The sequence below is a fragment of the Gloeophyllum trabeum genome, assembly GCF_000344685.1.
Source record: "Gloeophyllum trabeum ATCC 11539 unplaced genomic scaffold GLOTRscaffold_00008, whole genome shotgun sequence".
Lineage (NCBI taxonomy): Eukaryota > Fungi > Basidiomycota > Agaricomycetes > Gloeophyllales > Gloeophyllaceae > Gloeophyllum > Gloeophyllum trabeum.
This window is the reverse complement of record NW_006920417.1, coordinates 76315-95461: the sequence shown is the minus strand read 5'-3', so window position 1 is coordinate 95461 and position 19147 is coordinate 76315. Positions and strand designations below refer to the sequence as shown.

General features: G+C 55.2%; 9 protein-coding genes across 9 annotated transcripts; 7 read left to right on the top strand and 2 right to left on the bottom strand.

The window, feature by feature from the left end:
- Positions 1–3005: 3005 nt before the first annotated feature.
- GLOTRDRAFT_16289 (uncharacterized protein) lies at positions 3006–3269 on the top strand (the record flags this gene model as incomplete). The annotated part of the gene is made up of 2 exons (XM_007868409.1): positions 3006–3065; positions 3159–3269. Coding segments are annotated over 2 exons (171 nt in total), but the record flags the coding sequence as incomplete, so codon positions are not given.
- A 1371-nt stretch (positions 3270–4640) lies between these two features.
- GLOTRDRAFT_111251 (uncharacterized protein) lies at positions 4641–5335 on the top strand. Its single transcript, XM_007868536.1, has one exon. The coding sequence runs from the start codon at positions 4833–4835 to the stop codon at positions 5160–5162; it is 330 nt and encodes a 109-aa protein (XP_007866727.1). The 5' UTR covers positions 4641–4832; the 3' UTR covers positions 5163–5335.
- Positions 5336–6201: 866 nt separating this feature from the next.
- On the top strand, positions 6202–7863 carry GLOTRDRAFT_61495 (WD40 repeat-like protein; the record flags this gene model as incomplete). The annotated part of the gene is made up of 10 exons (XM_007868535.1): positions 6202–6261; positions 6324–6373; positions 6433–6482; positions 6544–6649; positions 6704–6926; positions 6974–7062; positions 7121–7307; positions 7357–7525; positions 7575–7646; positions 7709–7863. Coding segments are annotated over exons 1-10 (1134 nt in total), but the record flags the coding sequence as incomplete, so codon positions are not given.
- Positions 7864–8292: 429 nt separating this feature from the next.
- GLOTRDRAFT_76914 (uncharacterized protein) lies at positions 8293–9954 on the bottom strand (the record flags this gene model as incomplete). Its single annotated transcript, XM_007868534.1, has 3 exons — positions 8293–9442; positions 9648–9811; positions 9874–9954. The coding sequence occupies 3 exons, from the start codon at positions 9952–9954 to the stop codon at positions 8509–8511; spliced, it is 1179 nt and encodes a 392-aa protein (XP_007866725.1). The 3' UTR covers positions 8293–8508.
- Positions 9955–10319: 365 nt separating this feature from the next.
- On the bottom strand, positions 10320–12094 carry GLOTRDRAFT_139007 (uncharacterized protein; the record flags this gene model as incomplete). The annotated part of the gene is made up of 7 exons (XM_007868533.1): positions 10320–10685; positions 10742–11205; positions 11256–11418; positions 11479–11592; positions 11661–11728; positions 11783–11931; positions 11986–12094. 7 exons carry the CDS (start codon positions 12092–12094, stop codon positions 10370–10372), a joined length of 1383 nt encoding a protein of 460 aa, XP_007866724.1. The 3' UTR covers positions 10320–10369.
- A 794-nt stretch (positions 12095–12888) lies between these two features.
- Positions 12889–14392, top strand: GLOTRDRAFT_106125 (SWI-SNF chromatin remodeling complex, Snf5 subunit; the record flags this gene model as incomplete). Its single annotated transcript, XM_007868532.1, has 4 exons — positions 12889–13379; positions 13433–13742; positions 13824–14275; positions 14329–14392. 4 exons carry the CDS (start codon positions 12889–12891, stop codon positions 14390–14392), a joined length of 1317 nt encoding a protein of 438 aa, XP_007866723.1.
- Positions 14393–15104: 712 nt separating this feature from the next.
- Positions 15105–15917, top strand: GLOTRDRAFT_76907 (uncharacterized protein; the record flags this gene model as incomplete). Its single annotated transcript, XM_007868531.1, has 2 exons — positions 15105–15187; positions 15248–15917. 2 exons carry the CDS (start codon positions 15105–15107, stop codon positions 15915–15917), a joined length of 753 nt encoding a protein of 250 aa, XP_007866722.1.
- Positions 15918–15979: 62 nt separating this feature from the next.
- On the top strand, positions 15980–16873 carry GLOTRDRAFT_61485 (uncharacterized protein). The gene is made up of 2 exons (XM_007868530.1): positions 15980–16100; positions 16154–16873. Exons 1-2 carry the CDS (start codon positions 16021–16023, stop codon positions 16797–16799), a joined length of 726 nt encoding a protein of 241 aa, XP_007866721.1. The 5' UTR covers positions 15980–16020; the 3' UTR covers positions 16800–16873.
- Positions 16874–17187: 314 nt separating this feature from the next.
- Positions 17188–18296, top strand: GLOTRDRAFT_139004 (uncharacterized protein; the record flags this gene model as incomplete). The annotated part of the gene is made up of 2 exons (XM_007868529.1): positions 17188–18105; positions 18159–18296. 2 exons carry the CDS (start codon positions 17188–17190, stop codon positions 18294–18296), a joined length of 1056 nt encoding a protein of 351 aa, XP_007866720.1.
- Positions 18297–19147: the final 851 nt, after the last annotated feature.

The following is a 19147-nucleotide window of genomic DNA, read 5'->3' as shown; positions in this document are numbered from 1 at the left end:
TTTTGGGCCATTTCAACGACATTCTACACAGTCACCGGACCTCCCAGGTCATGCCCTGAGCCTTTGGGGACCTGTAACCCTTGCATGGAGCTGGATCTAGGCTTTCGAATACTTCAGACCTCCTTCTGAGGCCGCCCACTGACAAGGAAGTTCAAATTTATTGCACATGTTACCTTGACTGCCATATTTGGCCTGAACTTATGAGAGCTATTATTGCATATCAGCTGGTCCAATTATTATATTTAAGCCAGAATCAGACTCAGCTCATTGAAAGGAGTCGATTGGCATATTTTCCGCATTTTTCCCGATTTGTTTTGTATACGGCCAAAATTTTGGCCCATCCCGACCCATTATTGAAGGCTACAGGGTGTTTATGGGAAATCGGCTCGTGCCAATCTCTTCTTTAGAGTCTAAATCACTCGTTTCTGCAATAAAATTGGGGTTCCCACGGCTGCTGGACCTCAGGAAATCCGGTCACCGAATTTGTTGTCTTTGGTTGTCCGGGACTGTAGGACGGCGGGAAGTGAGTGGCGTTGACAACCTTCGCTACCGCGACCCTCGGCTGATTTGTGCGGAAAAGGCAAGTATTGTCTAGAGCATCTCGCGTACGTCGGCTGGAAAGGGGTGGCGACCTAGAGTCCAGACAAGGGGAGAGTAGATAAGAGACAAGTGCTCCATGTGCAATGCACCAGATCGGGACAGTGCCAGGTATCCAGCTCTCGAGTAGCGGAAACGGTAGAGATGCCCTTCTAATAGACCATCCCGCAGCCTTTGCTATGCCGCAAAATATATGCCCTTTACTGTATGAGTGCATGAAAGTGAAAACGTCCGGTTAACCCATAGCGAATGGGACGGGCACGAAGTATTCAGGCTGGGTAGCGGTGAGTATTCGATCTTGGACTTCTGCATGCTCGACACGCCGCAAGGTTTGTCGTCCACGCAGAAGTGAGTGGAACCGAATTATCCCCAGCGCCCACCTTGATTCTACTGAGACGGCCCAGAGTTCTATATTCGCAGGGGCCATTATCACGATCGGTGGAATTTCCCCATTCACGTAGCTCGGCTCGAAAATCGCGTCCACGTTGTGCACGAAAGCACAGAGTCGAGGGAAGGCCAGGCGCGTGTATTTGCGAGAAATATAACCTTGATCCTGGATACACGGCGTTCATATATGAAGGGGTCGTAATCAACGCCCTGCGTGCGAGTCGAGAACTGGCTGGAGGCGCCTGCGCATTGCGCCTGCGAGTGGAGGTGATGGATGAGCCGGCGTGTACTCGAGCTGCGCGTTATTTGCCCTGTCGGGAGGCTGTATCTGCGCAGCTCCCAAGCGAATCGATCAGGACAGGAAAAACCTCGCTGGCTCAGGCTGCGGCGGATGTCTGTGCGGGACAGCGGAAGTGATCGTGCTCCGCTGTCCTGCACCACGTCCGGGGGCATGTAGCTTGGAGGTTCCTTGTGCTTGTTCTGATTGTCCCAGCATTGACTTGACTACGGCTCGTGTTGCTGTCGTTCATCTGTTCATCTGATACCGCGAGGTCAATACCTGTGGGTGGCAACATACTTGTACCCATATCCGTTCATCATGTCGGATTTGTGGGGGCCTACCGCTGGTCCGGGTTGCGCTAGAATGGACGCAGTGTGATTAAGTAAAGGAACCCGAGTGAAGTCGCAGTCGCGAACACGGCTGGTGTGTGGAAGCGTTGGCAGAACTCACTAGCTATTACAATGGCATGATTAATGGCTACCCCAGATCAACGCAGGACCGAGGAAATCAGAGAGGCGTTGCGGGGAAAGTGATGGTTAATGCTGCTAAGTATAACCTGAGTATGGGGCGTATCACCGCGCCGACATCGCGTCGAGATGGAAGTGAAACGATCACGCATGACTTGTGTCAGCGCCAGCAGCCCATGGGTATATGGTGCACTGTAAAGGCGGCTTCTCAGAAAGATGGATGGGGTGCTGGAAGTACGGAAGATCGGGGGCGCGATGTCGCGAGGAGGGCAGGATAAAGACGGCGCCCGGAGTATCCACGGAGAATTGGGGTACCCGCCGGACCAAGGCCCGGTTTACACATCGAAGGCGGAACCGGGGTATCGGAGGCTCGGGGCCCCAGACTGAAAGGGCCACGTGTAGCCGGGACCGACGCCGAGGTCCGGGGTATACCAATGAAGAGCACATCGTGCGTCGGCTGGGCCAAAGATGAAGCGACCAAGGCAGCTCGGCGAGGGAGGCTCAAATCAGCGCTGGAATCAGTTGATAGCGCAAATTTGTCGAGGTCTTATTTTCCACCAACAACGCTCGGGGCTAAGCTGCTTTCGACAGGACAAGCAGGAGTGCACTCTGCAGGCTGCGTAACTCGTTCTCCGCACGTCCAGACCGACTGCCGCCCCCGCATTCGTCGCCATCAGGAAGGCTGTTACGTAGACTCTGCCCTGATAGAGCCTTCGTGATCTCGCACTTTCACGTGCTTTCCCCGCCCCGCTACGTGCTTTAGTGGCTCAGTGGCGGCGTATCTACCGCATCCGAAACTTGGCTTATCCTCGTCTTTCTTGTCCCCTCTCTCGTCAGCTCGAGAGCCCGCAACTTTGTCTCTGGGCTTTATACGCACCTCCTGCTTTCACCATCCCGTTCCCATCTCGCCGGAGCGATATCTCCGCCGCCTGAGCTAGAACTGCTTCAAGTACTCACGTAGAAGTCTGCCTGCCATACAAGAGATAAGTTATTGATAGAAGAGTCATAGACAGCCCGGTAGCCCAGTGCAGTCGAGACTGAGCACCGTCCCGACCCTACTTTGTACGGTACGTCAGTCCCGGTAGACTTGCTCATGACGCCATCCGAACTTACTCCTTGTCCTACAGAAACATACATCCCGTCCCAAGCTACGCACTCTCCCTCGCTAATAGACCCAGTGGTCACCTTTCGCTATGGATAATGCATCTACGACCTCGACCGCCTCTCCGCCTCCGGCACCACCGCCGCCTCCTCCACCGGAGAAAGTTGTTGCTCGGCCGTACAAGTGCCCGTACCCTTTGTGCGGTCGGGCGTTCAGTCGTCTAGAACACCAGGTATGTACCCACCCCACTCACATCCCATGATCCCGCGTTGCTCTAGGTCTATATTCTATCTCCCCCCGCTTGTACTGATCCGGACTTCGACAGACCCGTCATATACGGACGCACACGGGCGAGAAGCCATTTGTCTGCGCATTCCCTGGCTGCGAGAAGCGGTTTTCTCGATCCGACGAGCTCACTCGTCACTCGCGGATACATAACAATGATAGTCATGCAAGCGCAAAGGGCAAGGCCAAGGCTAAGCATGAATCAGCACATCACCACCATGACATAAGCGAGGGAGAGGAGGGACATGGAGTCTCTCCTATGAAGACGGAGAGTGCGGATGCTCGTGGGATTAGGGCAAAGAAGAAGGCAAGAAGTCGTGCTAACAGCGACGACGAGGTACGTTCTCTCCATTCCCTTCAATATCGTTAAGTTTACTTACACAGTCGCTAGGATGACTCGTATGCCCGTCCGACAGCAATATCTTCGCTCGATCAACTGCCGCATCCTCATTATACCCGACGCTCTGAGACACATCCCTTCCCCCTCCTTGCCTCCAATCCCTCTGCCTTCTCTGCCCTCTCGAGCGTTGCCATGGAGGAACTGTACGTCCTTGAGCGTCAGGAGGCGATGCGCCGCGCCGAATACGAGGTGTTACACAGCGAGGCCCTGCGACGCGCGCAGGCCATCCAGGACCTTGCAGGCATGCGCCGCAGCAAGAGCAAGAGCGCGACGACCAGCCCTGTTGGCACGCCGTTCTTCCATCCGTCCGCCGGTGCCGGCGGCGGGTACTTCGGAGTGGCGGTGAGTAGCGAGCGGGAAAGGGATGTGGATGCAGCATTGCCGGTGGAGAGCGAACGAAAGGAGAAGGCCAAAAGGAGACTGAGTGGACCCGCATGGCATATGACGCCTATGCATCATGCACCCGAACATATCGTGGATGCGCATCACAGTTCTCGTCACGGGCACGGGCACGGGCACGCTACGCACCATCCGTACCACCCCGCCTCTCATCATCATCACCAGCATCACCATGCGCACCATGAGGAGTCCCCGTCGCCGATTAGCACCGACTCGGAAGGTTTCGCTGCAGGGGCATACCCTTCGATGTCCCCACCTAATACATTCACAGTGCACCCGCATGGGCCGTCGTATCCGCCCCAACCGTACGTGCGCTCGTACCCACCGTCACGGGGAGAACTTGCTATGACGCCGTCGACGAGTCCCTTCTTGGGCCCCATGCGCTCGTTGAACATCCATTCGACGGATATCTCTCGTGCGCCATCGCCGATCTTGTTGCCACCAGCTTCGATGGGAGACACGGATTCCAAGTACGGCTACGGTCCCAGGATGAGGAAGACTAGCGGTCCGCATAGTCCGCCAACTGCTCACAAGCACAAGCGGCGACTGTCCTTCGACGGGTTGCACCAACCGTACCCCCCCAGCGCGCCGCCCGCAGGCCAGTTCCACTTTGGTCCCATCCCGGGTGCACCGACGCCCCAGCTTTCGAGTGGGCCAAGTAGCAGCAGTGGAGGGAGCAGTCCGAGGAGTTATACTGCATCTATAGGCGGTTCGAGTACTCACCACGGAAGCGGCTTCCACTTTAGCTCCGCGGTAGGGAGCGCAACCAGTTCACGCGCACCTTCTCCCCCTCCCACATGGCCCGCTTCATCAGCCAGTTCAAGTCATTCTCATGTCCACCATGCCCCTAACTCCGGGCACCATGCGCCGCACAATCCCCACCACCTCGCCCACTCTGTCAGGCTCGCTTTTGGGATGACCCCCATACACGCTACGACAGCGAGGAGCCATATATCAACTCCCTACCACCCCAATCCGTCGATGTCGTCGAATTCATCGAGCTACTTCGCTAGCGTGCCGGCGAGCAGATCAGGAAGTCCGCCCATTACCTTGCCCCCGCTGAAGATGAAGTCCCGACCAGGGTCGCCCCACCCGCAGTCGCCATCACCCATCGATGAGGACAGTGAGAAAGACGAGGAAAAGACGCAGAAGGAGAAGGTTGAGTTGCCGCATTTCAGTGAGTTTGAGGCTGCCACTGGCGCGGGCGAGGCGCGACAGCGGGCGTATGGCTTCCCTGGTCGGTAACTCGTGATGGTTGGATGTGCTCCTAGTTGTGAACCCCAGGACACTGCTTGTATTTGTCTCGGTTGATTTATTCGCTGCACGACTTAATGCCCTCTATATCCCGTTGCCCCGTTGCGCTTCGCTTTGCCAGTGAAGCTCCATCCAGTTATTTATTTTCATTCATACGGCCATAGACATAGACACGATATCCCCCCTCCGATTATAGACTGCCTTAGACTCATGATGGTTTTGGTTACGTTCAACATTTGTAGTACTTAATCATGGATGTTCCATCCACGGACAGTCCTTGCGCTGTACGCAGTCCGCAATTATCTATCATCATGAAGCCCGGATGACTTAGCGGGAACGCGGGTGAAACCGTCACACTTCTGGATATCCATCGGAAGTTGAACTAAGTTGGAGCTTGCAGGATTCGGCGCTTCGCCTCAGTCGCTGTGGCCTACGTCCTTGACGTGCCAGTGTAATAGCGATCCTTGCTACGTTGGTGAGTTTCTGACTATCATCCTTGGCCCCGTCGACGTCGCAGCTCAAGGCGTTCCACCCACAGCACCTGGACCATTTCTGAACGTTAACTTGAACCTCTCGCGCGGGTTAACTTCACCTGACGAACACATCGAGTTTGGAGGTCTGCGCGCATTCCTGACCTTGTCCAATGATTGAGGACGTCTGTGAAGCTTGCGGAAACCTTCTTGTCCGGTGATGGCTAGTACTCAAGCTCTTGCAATCGGATCCGCGCACCTGTTAAATCCCAGAATATATGAAAAATCAAGGAGTGATACTATAGAAGGATTCCTGCGAAGAGGTTTACCCTACTCGAGGTCTGGTTCCTTCCCGCTCTCATGGTAGTAATGGTGTGGAATTCAGACTTTGCATGTTATATTCAGGAGACTCGCTGCGCATACATCTTGCGTCAACGCTCTCTGCTTGTCGTCTGACGGAGGCAGATGGTTAGCGAGCGCTGGTGACGGTCAGTCACTCCAGGGGCGAATTAAGCGCTTGTTTTTATTTCGTCCCACTGTGCGCAGATTTGTGCGTCCTGTTATGGGACTTCCACCAAGAAGATGTCATGACGCCTTCAGTCTCTTTCCATGGACCAACTGTACGCCCATTTATGCTGTTGTAGCTAAGGAGCATCGGACAGTAGAGTAACCGCCGCGACAGGCCAATGTCTTTACAGTTGCGTTTTCTGCCCATAACCGGTACCTCTTCGCGTGAGTCTTGTTGATCGTAGCTCTTTCTTGACGAGTCTGAAAGCGACGTATGCCACCAGTGGAGACACCGATGACAAGATATACAAGTACGATTTATCCGAGCTCCCCGGTGCAACTACTCCGGGTGAATCTGGCGGACCATGCCAAACGATCCGATGTCATCATGTAAGGACTATGCTCCACCAAATCTGGATTTACTGAGCCATGTATTCGCCAGGATTCCCTTCGTTCAGTATCATGTCATCCTTGGCAAGACGAGGTATTCCTGAGCGCTAGGTACCCGTCAGGGTTGAATTTCCACCCGAGAGCACGTTACTGAACATATTCCAGTGAAGATGGGACAGTTGTACTTCATGACGGTAGAGATAATCGAAGTTTGACGAGAGCGGCAGCAACGCTGCTCAATGATTCAGAATTCAGTGACGTTAAATGGCATCCTGGCATGGAACATATTTTTGCTACTGGTGATACAAGAGGAAGGGTTTGCCTCAGGGATACGCGTATGGCATTCGGACCTCTCAGTCAGCGCCACAAAAACGGGATAGTCTACACGGTACGCTTGGATCTGACATTTCTCTGTAGTCAAGCTTACATTGTTAGTATAACACCACCGTTGCGAAAGGCAACCGGTGCAGTCGTCCTGAGGTTGGGAGCATTGCTTTCGACAGTGAAGGTAAGCGTGATCTCCTGTGCGGTACCCAATTATCCTATAATATAAACTCATTCGGGCAGGTATGAAGCTCGGAGTGCTCTTCCTGGTAAGAGCACCGTACACCTTCCAAACGAAACTCATGCATTTTCACAGCACTATCTCCCAACCATGTACTCTGTCACGGATGAGAATCCTATTGCTATCTGTAGTAGCACGGTTACGCCAGAGCAGCAGAGGACAACACCTGATACTAGGACGTATGAGAACTCTTGTACGATCAAGGTCAGGAAGGAGCTCTAGGGATGATTTTGTACTTCTGACACATTAATAGCATGCATCTTTCGGAAACATGGGTACACGGGGCGACAACTATTATGCAACCGGTTCAGATGATTTCCGTGCATACGCCTGGAAGATACCGGAAGTTGTTCAATTACACCACATGCGGGAAGAAATCAAATTCGAACACTGGGAGATGCAGAGTGGCGACCATCCTCCTGGTACGGCGTCTTCGTGTGTTCTTGTAAGCGCCGGTTCACATTTGTGCAGCTTTTGCAGATTATGCGAGCAAGAATATATACATCCCAGCTGAGCTCTCATCGCCGTTCACTAGGCTATGCGGTACGTTCGATGAGCCTTTCTCTTTCAAGAGAGTACTGAGCGCGCTTGATGTATATGTCCAGGTCATAAGTCGATAGTCAACAGTGCTGTTATTCACCCTCAGATGCCGGTTGTTCTCACAGCAGGGATTGAACGCGACATAATACTACACAGTGCCACCTCCACTTCACCGTCTTTCGAGGACCTTGATGAGACCGATACATTCGTGCGTCCGCTATTCGACCTGGATTCCGTTGCAGCACGGGAGGACAGAGGGACGATTGTGCTATTCGACCAGTATGCGTTAAATCACTCCTACTTCCAGTGGGCTTACCGTCTTCTATAGTCTTCTTGGGCGCGACGGAGACGTGGACCCCTTCGACAAACGCTCATGGCCGTTAGGAACTGATCCTGACTTGGATCCTGACGACGACGATTTTATGACTTGACATGCAGTGCCAGACGAACAAGGCATATGCATCCGCAAAGCCTGCGCGCGCTCCTGCGCGCCTGCCAAGAGGCAAAGCTGGGGCAGGTGCACGACGTGGACTGAGGGATGTCGCTGTGAACCCCAAACACACCAGTTCGATTGCACACGCATAAATTGCCGTCGTATCTCGCGCAAGCTTCATGGACCACGCAAGAAGCTGTCGGACGGGAAGGGAGACTTTGCTGTACAGATCGCACAGGGGTTTAAGCCATGTGGGGCGAAATAAAGGCACTGGGATACTCTAGCCCAATTGCAAGAGACATTTTGTCCCCACTAATAGTTTTCACCTGCTGCACCCCAGGGAAGCGACAGGGTGCACGACTGTTTATATATAATACAATGTAGAATACAACATATTAAACCCCGAGAGTAAGCAGCCAGATAAACCTCCGTCTACACCATCTCCTTTTCCTCTGAAAAGTAATCCGGCAATTCCTCCTCCACCTGCTTAATCTTCTCCTGAATAACTCGCTTCGCACTCAGCCGACAATCATGATGCATGTACGTGGCGCTGCCCCACTTGTCAAACTCTTTCGCCACCGCGCGCAGGCGTCCCAGGACATCAGCGAGGCCGAGCGACAATATACCTTCGGTCCTTGTCTTCTCCTTCCAGAAGTCCGACCAACTCTGCGTGCACCCATGCTGGTGCCAGGTCGCGCCGCAACTCGACGCATGCTCGAACGGCGGCGGATGCAGCCGCAAGTGCTCCCAGGCACGGCTCAGGCCATGGTACCCACATAGCAGGCGCAGTTTCTGCGGCCCGCTCACCACGAGCCTCCCATCAGGCGAGAGCAGCACCTCTATGCCATCGTCTTCTTCGTCCTCACTCTCGCCGTCCGCGTCCGGCGTCGCGCAGACGGGGATATCGACGTGCTCGCGCGCAACGACCTTCGTCTTCTGCATCACCTCGAGGTACGCCGCGCCCTTGAGCGTGCGCAAGTCGAGCTCGTCCGCGAGGCACATCGCGAGGTACGCGTACGGGACCGAGCTGCACATGAGCCGCTTGAGCAGCCCGACCATAGTGCCGAGCAGCGGCTCGTGCGCACAGAGGTGCGCCAGGCGCACGAGCCGCGCGAGGCCTGGCTTGAACGGCGGCGCGGTGGGTATCGTCGGGGTCGTAGCGGCGGAGAACTGCGCGAGGGCGCCAGAGGGGGCGAGGGCGGGTCGGGGGAAGAGGGGGGAGGGCTGCCGGGTGACGTACTCCTGGATGGCGTCCAGCGCCCAGGTCTCGAGGGTCTTGAAGGAGTACTTGTTGGCGACGAGGGCGATGTCCATCAGGCGCACGAGGTCGGCTTGCGCGGTGTGGACGACCATGAGTTCCGGAGGTCTGGAGACCCATGAGTATAATGCCCATGAACCAGGACAAAAGGATAGATCGTGCGGGGAGTACTGATAATGGAGTGGTCCGTGGAGTATTGAGGTCCTATGCAGCCCATAGGTGAGACCTTCACCCCGGAGCAAACACAGGATCGCATACACCGGACCAGCCAGCCTTCTCCCGCACGATGGTCGTCAAGTGGAAAGGCTCTTACAAGGCGTATAGAGCCCACAAGAAGTTCCTGAACTGAGCGACAGTGTCTCCAGGCAGGACAATCGGGTTGTCGTCCGACGTGCCCTCCATGGGCGTATCCCCCTGCGGGAGGCTGAACATCGTAGCAAACGATGACGAGTCTCGCGAGAGCATCGATCTATGTACCTGCCCGGAGCGTTCAGCGTCATCCCGTGCCTTGATAGCCCAGCATGAAGGTAGTAGCTCACATTGAATAATGTGTTCTCTACGAGCAGGATACAGCTGCCATCCTCCATATAATACTTCTCGTCCCTAACGACGTCGCACATCGTCGAATCAGTATAGCTAATGCTCCTGTCTCGCTCCGGCCAGGACTCAGAGCGGGGCCGCTTTCTGCTCTTGCTAGGTCCAGGCGTAAGTTCTTCGGGTGTCGGCGGTAACGGAGACAGTATTGAGGTTTCCTCCATATCGGCGATGTAGTTATTAAAGCGTGTTCACATCGACGAAATGTATATTGACGGGGAGTAGCAGGAATGGAGAGGAGTGAGCGGAAGCAAAGTGTAAGCGCGTAAGCCGCGCCGCGGTCGTGTGGCAATCGCATGCGCGATCGTGCCTATAAACACGGGTGTTATGGCGATGGCATGCAGCAGTTAGAATATTCCAAGTGACTGCTGGGTCCATGGAACGCAGACAAGACGCATTCAATTGAACTATATCATCGCGTTCAAACCACGCAAAAGCAACCTAGACAACTTTCCTCGGCCTCCCCCTTCCCCGTCCACTCGCCGCCCTCCCGACGACAAACCCAAAGTTCCTTTTCTCCGGCTCCACCCACGCCATGCCCAGCTTCTCGAAGAGCTCCTGCTCGCTCGCCACCTCCATGCGCTCCCACTTCCCCTCGTCTTCGTATCGCGGACTGTCTAATGACACCCACTGCCACAGCCCGTACTCGCTGAGATGCATGCGCTGCTCCAGCGCGCGCGTTTGTGCGTCCCTCAGGAACTCTGCGTCGCCCGTCAGCGCGAGCAGCGCGGCGGCTTTTGATTTGAACGGGGCGAGGCTATCACCCTGCACATTAGCTTCCGCCACTCATTCAAAGACGCCGTGACCGCTCACTGAAACTCGGCCTTCCTGAACACCCCTTCCCTCCTCTCAACCGCCCGCAGCCTCTCCTCCCTGCTCTCTCCCGCGCGAGGCATCCTGACCACCGCCACCGAGAGCTCCGTGCTACTCGACAGCACACCCGCGATAACCCCTTCTTCTGTCAGGCGCTTCAGCACCCGGCGCGCCATCAGCGTCGACTGGCTGCCGGCAGAGTACGCGGGGCGGAAGGCGTGGGGGTTGCGCCCGCGCTTCTTGCCCTTGCCGGGTTCGTCGGGAGGGTAGGCGGGCGTGGGCAGGGGCGGGTTGTAGGACGGGTGCAGGAGAAGGAGCGAGAGCGACGGTGAGGAGGGAAGGCCACGCCGGCTGTCATATACAGATTGGGGAGTCAGAGGGAGGTAGGCGACGGGGATATGGACGTACAAGGGGCCCACGGCATGAATCTCGAAGGTGGGTTCAAGCGCGTCGCGGATCAAGGCCTACAGTAGTTCAGTCGTGGGCTCGAGCCTGGGGGAGATGGCACGCTTACGATACTCGATTCAGTCTGCTCTCGTGTTACCTCCTGCAGGATGTGGTCGATGAATTCGACGCCGACCTGGATGGGAGGCGAGAGGAGGTCTTTGAAGTGCGGGTCGCGGAGATGTTGGAGGGACAGACAGCCCTCGTTTACGAGGTCCGTGGCCAGCTTCTTGCTGCCATTTGAAGAAAGGGAAGTCAGACAGACAACATGATGTACGGGAGAACAGGCGTACCCTATACCAGGCACAAGCTGCAGCGAAGCAATAGCCTTTTTGCGAGTCTCAATGTCTAACTCGGGTACGGGTTCGCGCTGGACGCTAGATAACCCCTCCTTCGAGGAGCTCGCACTGAAAGGGATCTGGTTTACTCATCATGTACACGAGGACGGATACCAACACGAAATGAGAGCACTCACGCATGCTCATCTCCTTCATGCAGGTATACTGCGATCCGATGCGCGATACCGTGTCCAATACCTCGGACCTGGCTACCTATTCAGAATGCCTATAGGTGTTGCAGTCTCACGAGAACGCTCACAATTTTCGCCTTTTCTGCCGTTCTCCGCGCATCCGTCGACTTCAGCGATGCGAGTGGGTAGTCGAGCCCCTCAATGGCTCTTATGGCACGAGCGAATGCGACTATTTTATACTTATTCGCGTCAGGTCGAGATTCCTCTTCCTTCAAAGCTGACCTTGTCTCATAAGTCCTCGCTTCGAGCGATGAACGACTGACAGACTCACTTCTCTTCAACAATTGTACGATTTCCCTGTTAGCAGTCCTTGCAGACGTGGATACAGAGCGAACAAGAGCTACGGATAAACAAGCAGATATACGAGACCCTTTCAACATATTTGGCGTCACCGTCGGCGGAGACGCCTGCACTGTCGGTGGACAGTCATGTCTGCGTTGGACGCTGGAGAGATGCCGTGGCTGTGCTGAGCAAGAAGCTGCTTACGTGATGGGCGCGTCGCGTCTTTCGCGGCCAAGTCCAAACTTCCAACGGCTGCATCTCAGCTTACACCCGGCTCTTGCATTCACACCACTACCTGCTGCAAATCTGCCGCCGACTGCTGAGCAACCTGCTCTGACGGTTCTGAACAGTTGTGACAAAATTTGCTGTCGAGACGGCCCAGATCTGCTTGCAGCCGGTTTTGATTGAAGTCTTGAAGGACTATCCATTGCCTCTTTCTGCAGGGCGTGCATAAACCATGGCCGACCCGCAAGGAAACTCAAATGCGACCGGTTCGGGACAGAATTACTCCTTTGACAAAATGTCGGACTCCCAGCTGCGGCAAAACATCACCCAACTGGCCGCAGCGGGCAAATCCCAACAATTCCAAGTCTACGCTTCCCCAGCGCCCCAGCCCGCGCAGGGCACAGACGTCACTTGTAGGTATACCCCGCTTTCGTCCAAAAGTGCGCCTGACGCGGGAACTCCAGCCACTTATCTCTCCAACATCCGCAACTGGACAGCGTCCACGACACCACCGCCGAAAACACCAGTCGGCGTCCGACCAGGTCGCCCAAGACCGGCCCGAGGAAGCACCCTAGCGCCCACCCCCCAGCCCATCAGACAAGCCACACCCGCCCGCCGCACCCCCCAACCCATTGCCCCGCAAGGCGGCCTCCCATCCGCGGCTGCCATGCCCGCCCCGCCACCGCCCCTGCGATCCAATGTCGCACCGTCCCCCCTCCCCACACAGACCCAAGCCCTGCACACAACCTACCCCTCGCGTCTGCGCACTGGCGCGACCCTCCTCATGCAGCCCATCCTCACACCCAACACCACGCCCGGCGCAGCGACCACGACGCGCTCACGCCGCGGCGCCGTCATCAACTACGCGGACCCCGGATCGGGCGACGACATCCCCGACGCGGGCGCCATCGAGAGCGACGACTCGGACTTTGTTGCGAGCGGTGGATTAAGGTCCGCGGTGCGCGCCACAAGGGGGGGAGGGAGCAGGGCCAATGCGGGTATGGGGGTCTTCCACAGTGGTGCGTCGACGCCGGTCCCGGGGCAGCAGTCTCACGGGGCACAGGGAAAGGCCGAGTTGGACCAGAGCTATCTAGGGGCGATTCCGCCGGCGCGATTTATCAATGCTAAGGCGGTGGCTCCGACAAAGCATGAGTATTTGTGAGTCCGTCTCCTGTATTTATCTCGCAGGTTCGTAAAACTAGGGTTTCCAGCGCCGAAGGTCAGCTAGCACAACAAGCACAGAAACCAACATCACTCGTGCCCATCCGCGTCGAATTCGAAACCGACACCCATCGAATACGTGACTGCTTCGTGTGGAACCTGCACGAGGACCTCATCAAGCCCGAGACATTTGCGCGCATCTTCTGCACCGACCTCGACCTGCCGCATGTCCCCTGGGTCGAGACCGTCGCGAACCAGATCCGCGCGCAGCTCGAAGACCACGGCGACGTCGCCGCCATGGACCTCGACGTGGACGAGCAACACGCCGACGAAATCCCCGAATGCCGCGTTATCCTCAGCGTGAGTACCCGCACCCCATGGTCTGGTCAGCCGTGTCATTGATACGCAGTACATGTTCCCTTTACTATTCTCTCTACAAAGATAGATGTGCAGGTCGGCAACTACCACCTCATCGACCACATCGAGTGGGACCTGCTCTCGTCGCTCACGCCCGAGGCGTTCGCACAGACACTGTGCGCGGAGCTTGGGCTGTCGGGCGAGGCGCTGCCGCTCATCGCGCACGCGGTACACGAGGAGCTCGTCAAACACAAGAAGGACGCGATCGAGTGGGGTGTGATCGGGCTGGAGAGGGAGAAGGAGGCGGAAGAACACGCTGCAGATAAGCCGAGGGATAAGAGCGGGTTGAGCTTGCTGAAGGACAAGACGGGCTTGGGCCTCGGGTGGGGCCGCGCGCCGAAGGACGGGAGGGGACCGAAGACGCTCAGGAGCGTTTGGAGGGACTGGAACGAGGCGGAGGAATTTGCGACGCGGTTTGAGGTGCTCACCGCCGAGGAGGTTGAGAGGAGGGAGATTGAGAGGGAGAGGGCTAGTCGGTGCGTTTCTACCGCTCATATTATGTTAGTACGTTTGCTGAGGGTGGCTGCAGCCGGCTACGGAGAGAGACGTCGAAGTTCCAGAGCAGTCTGATTGCGACGCGGCGCAGACGGTAGCAGCAACACCCTACCCCTCTATTTTTCCTGCAGGATTGTCGCCGGTTGAATCTCATGGTACAGAAGGTGCTCAGTCTGCCTTCGTGCGTGAGCGGGCGCTCGAACGGGATTGTAAGGAGGCCGGAGGCATACGTGTACAACTGAAGCCCAATGGGCGTCAGTCAATACGGTGCCGCCTCGGCATCCCCCCATGCATCGTGGCAGACGCAGTATACAGATCATATCATGCTTTGGAACCCAGGCGCACAGCTTTCAGGGTGCTTACCGGAACCCTTCACGTTGGAGCTAAGGGGATCGGCCAGTAGGTACCAGTAGCTAAGTCAACAATCAGAGTGAGTTCACCTCACGTTATGATTCCACTCGGTGCATGGGTACACTTGTACATGTGTAGCGAGATGTCTAAGGGTTCCAACATTGAGTTCGAGTTCTGAATTCAGACAGGTACCGGCGTATACGCTACTGGATAAGGCTAGCTATAGCCAAGGTGTCATTTCCGAACAACTTCCCGAGAGGAAATACGAAACAGGGTGTGCTTTACTTCGATATCCATGCGTGGCATTGCATATCGATGCGAGTCATTGTCTACTTACTTAGACTGCGCACAGACATAACCTTACACGTCGCAATGATTGCCAACGGCGGCGATCCGGTACTCGCCTATTCCCTACGGGGAACCTATAAAGCAGCGTGATTTTAGCGGCTTCATCGAGAAATGACCGACGAAATCACCCTCTACGACCTCGCAAGCAATCGCCCAAACCCCAGAGGATGGTCGTCGAATACCTTGAAAGCAAGGTAGGAATGCATGCTGTCAATCGTCAACCACGATCACCAGCTAATGGCTTCCTTGCGCAGGTTTGCCTTGCAGCTCAAGGGTATCCCTTTCAAAACCGTCTGGGTAGAGTTTCCGGACATTGAAAGCGTCTGCAAGAGCCTTGGCGCACCGCCGACCAGCGTATGGCCGGACGGACAGCCGATGTACACTCTCCCAGTGATCAAGGATCCGGGGACAAACACGGTCCTCGCTGATTCGTGGGCCATCGCCAAGTACCTAGATGCCACATACACAGCGAGGCCCCCTCTTATTCCGGAAGGGACAGACGGTCTTCAAGCTGCATTCTCGGATGCAGCGACACGGATTGCAATGATGCCTATGAGCCAGGCATTCCTGCCCTTGATACCTAATCTCCTGAATCCGTCGAGCATACCGTACTATCGCTTCAGGCGGGAGCAGATGCTAGGACTGAAGTTGGAAGATTTCTGTCCGCTAGAGAAGAGGCCAGAAGTGCTGGATACGGCGAAGAAGGGATTCAGCGTTGTGGCAGGGTGGTATGCGAAGAGCGGAAAGGAATACTTGATGGGAGAAAAGCCGTGCTTCGCTGACCTCAGCTTGGGTGCGTTCCTGGCCGGAACAAAGCAGATCTTTGGAGAACAGTCAGACGAGTGGAAGCTTATTAAGACTTGGGACGATGGCAGATGGGCGAGGTTGTTAAAATCAATAGAAAGTTTGTCCGTTGCTGAATAAGATTGAATATCTTATCAACTCAGCTGGAATCAGATACGGATGTGATCAGCATTTAAAAGGCGGTCAAGCTAGCGCAAAGGTCGTTAGCGAAAGCAACGAAGATATGTTTGAAATCGTTCTCTACGACCTCCCTCGGAAGGATCCAGAAAGCGGACCATGGTCCCCTAACACACTGAAGACGAGGTAAGACCTCTAGACTACACTGAAAGTTAGAGCTAACCCCCAACGCTTCGCAGACTTGCTTTGAAGTACAAGGGCTTGCCTTTCAAGACCGTCTGGTTGGAATACCCGGACATTGTTGCGGAATGCAAGAAGATAGGGGCTCCTCCTACCGGGGCTCAACCGGACGGCAGTCCTTTCTACACCTTGCCTGTAATTTATGACCCTTCCACTAAGAAGGCGGTCGCAGACTCTTACGCTATCGCGGAATACCTCGACGCCACTTACCCTACGGATAGGCAGCTGATGCCAGCGGGCACGGAGGGACTGCATGCAGCCTTCTACAGCGCCTTTGATAACCATGGTTTCTTCCCACTGGTCTTCGTTTACGGGCCGTTGATTCCAACCATCCTGAACCCCCCGAGCGAGGAGTACTTCAGACGAACGAAGAAGGAGACGCTAGAACAGATGGCACAAACAGAGCAGGACGAAGCGCTGAGAAAGGGAAAAGCAGGCTTTGATGTAATACAGGGTTGGTACGAGAAGGCGGGAAAGGGGAAGCTATTCTTGATGGGAGATACGCCGTCCTGGGCAGACATTGTAGTCGCATCAACCCTTGCGTCCGCTAGGAATATACTCGGGAGACACTCGGAGGCCTGGAAAGCTATCTCTGAGTGGCATGGAGGGAGATGGGTGAGATTGACGGCCGCGCTGGCGGAGTAATAGTGACAGGTACTTGTAGTAGCTGTAGGGGGTTTCCATGTCGAATGTTCATTAAATTTACATCCCTGAGGCCTTCTCAGTGGGCGTGCTATATTTACTGACCCAGAACGGCGTCGGTATGCCAGCCCGAAGTATTCTAGACATGATCTTCATGATCAGATATAGTGCGGCGGAGCAGGCTAAAGATGAGGAGGTGCGAACGCTGATGTTAATTTGAGGCAACTTGTGTGGCAAGGTCTGTACAACTACGCTGCCTCTCCTGATCTTCTACGTCTAGCGTCTTCAGCATTCATCTCGTTCTCCGCCCAATCCCACAGTCTATGCCTGCGTGCTACTCTCGACACGACCATAGACACTAAGACAGCATATTTGTGAGCAAGCCGCCTCCATGCCGAGAGGTTCCACGAATGCACAGTCGTCCGAGGTACAAGCTCTGAATAACCTGCTCGCGTCTCTCGACCTGCCTTTCACCTTGGAGTCTCCGGAAGAATTGATACCTTCTCTTCTGCTTGCAATACTGGAGTCCATACTCCGGACTCGCCTCCCCATCGCAGCGAATATACGGGAATCTCGGACTTTGGCAGATAAAGTCCAGGCAATGAAGATCTTCTTAGGGGTTCTGGAGAACGACATTATCGGGGTTGACGTCGGGCTCAGCGACATGGATCCCAGAAAACTTGCCGTAGGGGAACATGAGGAAGTAGTATTCGTCGGAGAACTCCTGTGCTGGCTGAGCAGAAAGCATGGTCTAGGGCTGCCAGGTGAATCTCTGGATACTATTCCTGATGTGCCTCCGATGCATTTCAGAGACGCCAGAGTGTATGATCGAGCACCATCTCCATCTGTGCATTCTACTATCACAAGTAGTCCCAATACGACGTATTCGTTTCAGACCCACGCCATACTCTCCGCTGACACGACCGCTATTGATCTGACCGGCTCGCCCACGGATACGTATGCATCTACTCTTGCTCGAGGGCGCTCCGAGCGGAGGTGCAGGCCCCGGTGCATCCACGAAGTCGATGATTCTTCATTCCTCGCAGAGCTCCATGGGCTCAGACGGCCAGGCCCAAGCAACGAAACTCGGAACGAACCCGAGGACTTCTCGGCTGACGATTTATCTGCCTCTTATTGCGACTGTTCTCATAATGTCTCTTCTCAGCAGACCATCCCTGTTAGGACTGCTGGATGGCTGGACGAGGTTGATCCTAACCTTGAACTGGCGTCCTTCGAATCAAGCAGGAGAATGCAAGGGCGGGCAGGCCAATCTTGTCGCTCCCGAGAAGCCTCGACTTCCATTGCTACGGTATGTCTCATTTTCTACCGTTACTCGGCCGAGCGCCCATAAGCCATAATTAGGACCGCTCGAAGGGCGGGTCTACGTCGTATCCCGTAATCACGAAGCACAACTCTCCCAACCAGCATAGGCTTGCACTATTGAACGAACGAGCCAAGCTCTTGGCGGAACTCGCCACCTTGAAATCCAGGAAGAAATAAGGTTGGACCTACTCTTGCTGGAGCGGACGCTGCGCAGGCATGTTTTCCAGGTCTCGCTTGTTCCGATCCAGCACTGACGCAAGAAACAATGTTCATTATGTTGGTTCAACCTGTGGCGGTATTGTTGTCTCTGCAGTCACGTGCTGTCTGATTCTTGTCTTCCGATACCTCATGATTTACGTCTATTGTCTCGCAAGTATGTCCTCAGAATTCCGGGAACCCTGGAATCGCTCGGTGAACCCTTATTATGCTCGACGTGCCCTGTGCCGCGCCCACCGACAATCTCCATGACTTTAACTCGACGACGTCCCTCGCTCGCGCCTCTCCGTCTGGGCAGCATATCTGAGGAGGAAGCTCCTGGTATGCTCAACCTCGGAGTAGAAAGCCCGTCCTCGATAATGGAACCCTCGTCAGCAGCGGGTCAAGCATCCCCAGATGAGTGGCTGAGAAGTGGGATCGCTGTAAATACAAATGTACCTATGCGGCGGAGGAGCTGGAGGAGTCTCTCCTGGCTGCAAGAGAAGCACAGAAGGACGTTTTTTAGAAGCGAGACTCGTGATGATTGTGGCATATGGTAAGCATTAGACTCTCGTTTGCTGCCTCCTAGCACCGCTGACCTGAGGATCACAGCTTTGAATCCGCTATTTTGCCTATCCGAGTGAAATGTTGCCTTCAGCTCTTCTGTTTTGCGCACCTATCGGATGTACGTCCTCCTTGTCTGAACTGCAGCGCCTGACTCAATCTGCATTCCAGTGGCTCGGGTCCGAGCAGTCTGATGGCTTATGTCCATCCTGCAGGAAACCCTGTAGTCTCAGTACGGACGCCGTTTCGCTCGCTTCGACTCCTAAGAA

What these genes read in the sequence shown, in the direction of transcription:
- GLOTRDRAFT_111251 (XM_007868536.1), top strand. Translation starts at nt 4,833, where the DNA reads ATGACCCCCATACACGCTACGACAGCGAGGAGCCATATATCAACTCCC.
- GLOTRDRAFT_61485 (XM_007868530.1), top strand. Translation starts at nt 16,021, where the DNA reads ATGTTTGAAATCGTTCTCTACGACCTCCCTCGGAAGGATCCAGAAAGC. An exon ending in CCTAACACACTGAAGACGAG is followed by an intron (nt 16,101 to 16,153) that starts GTAAGACCTCTA and finishes AACGCTTCGCAG; the next exon opens with ACTTGCTTTGAAGTACAAGG.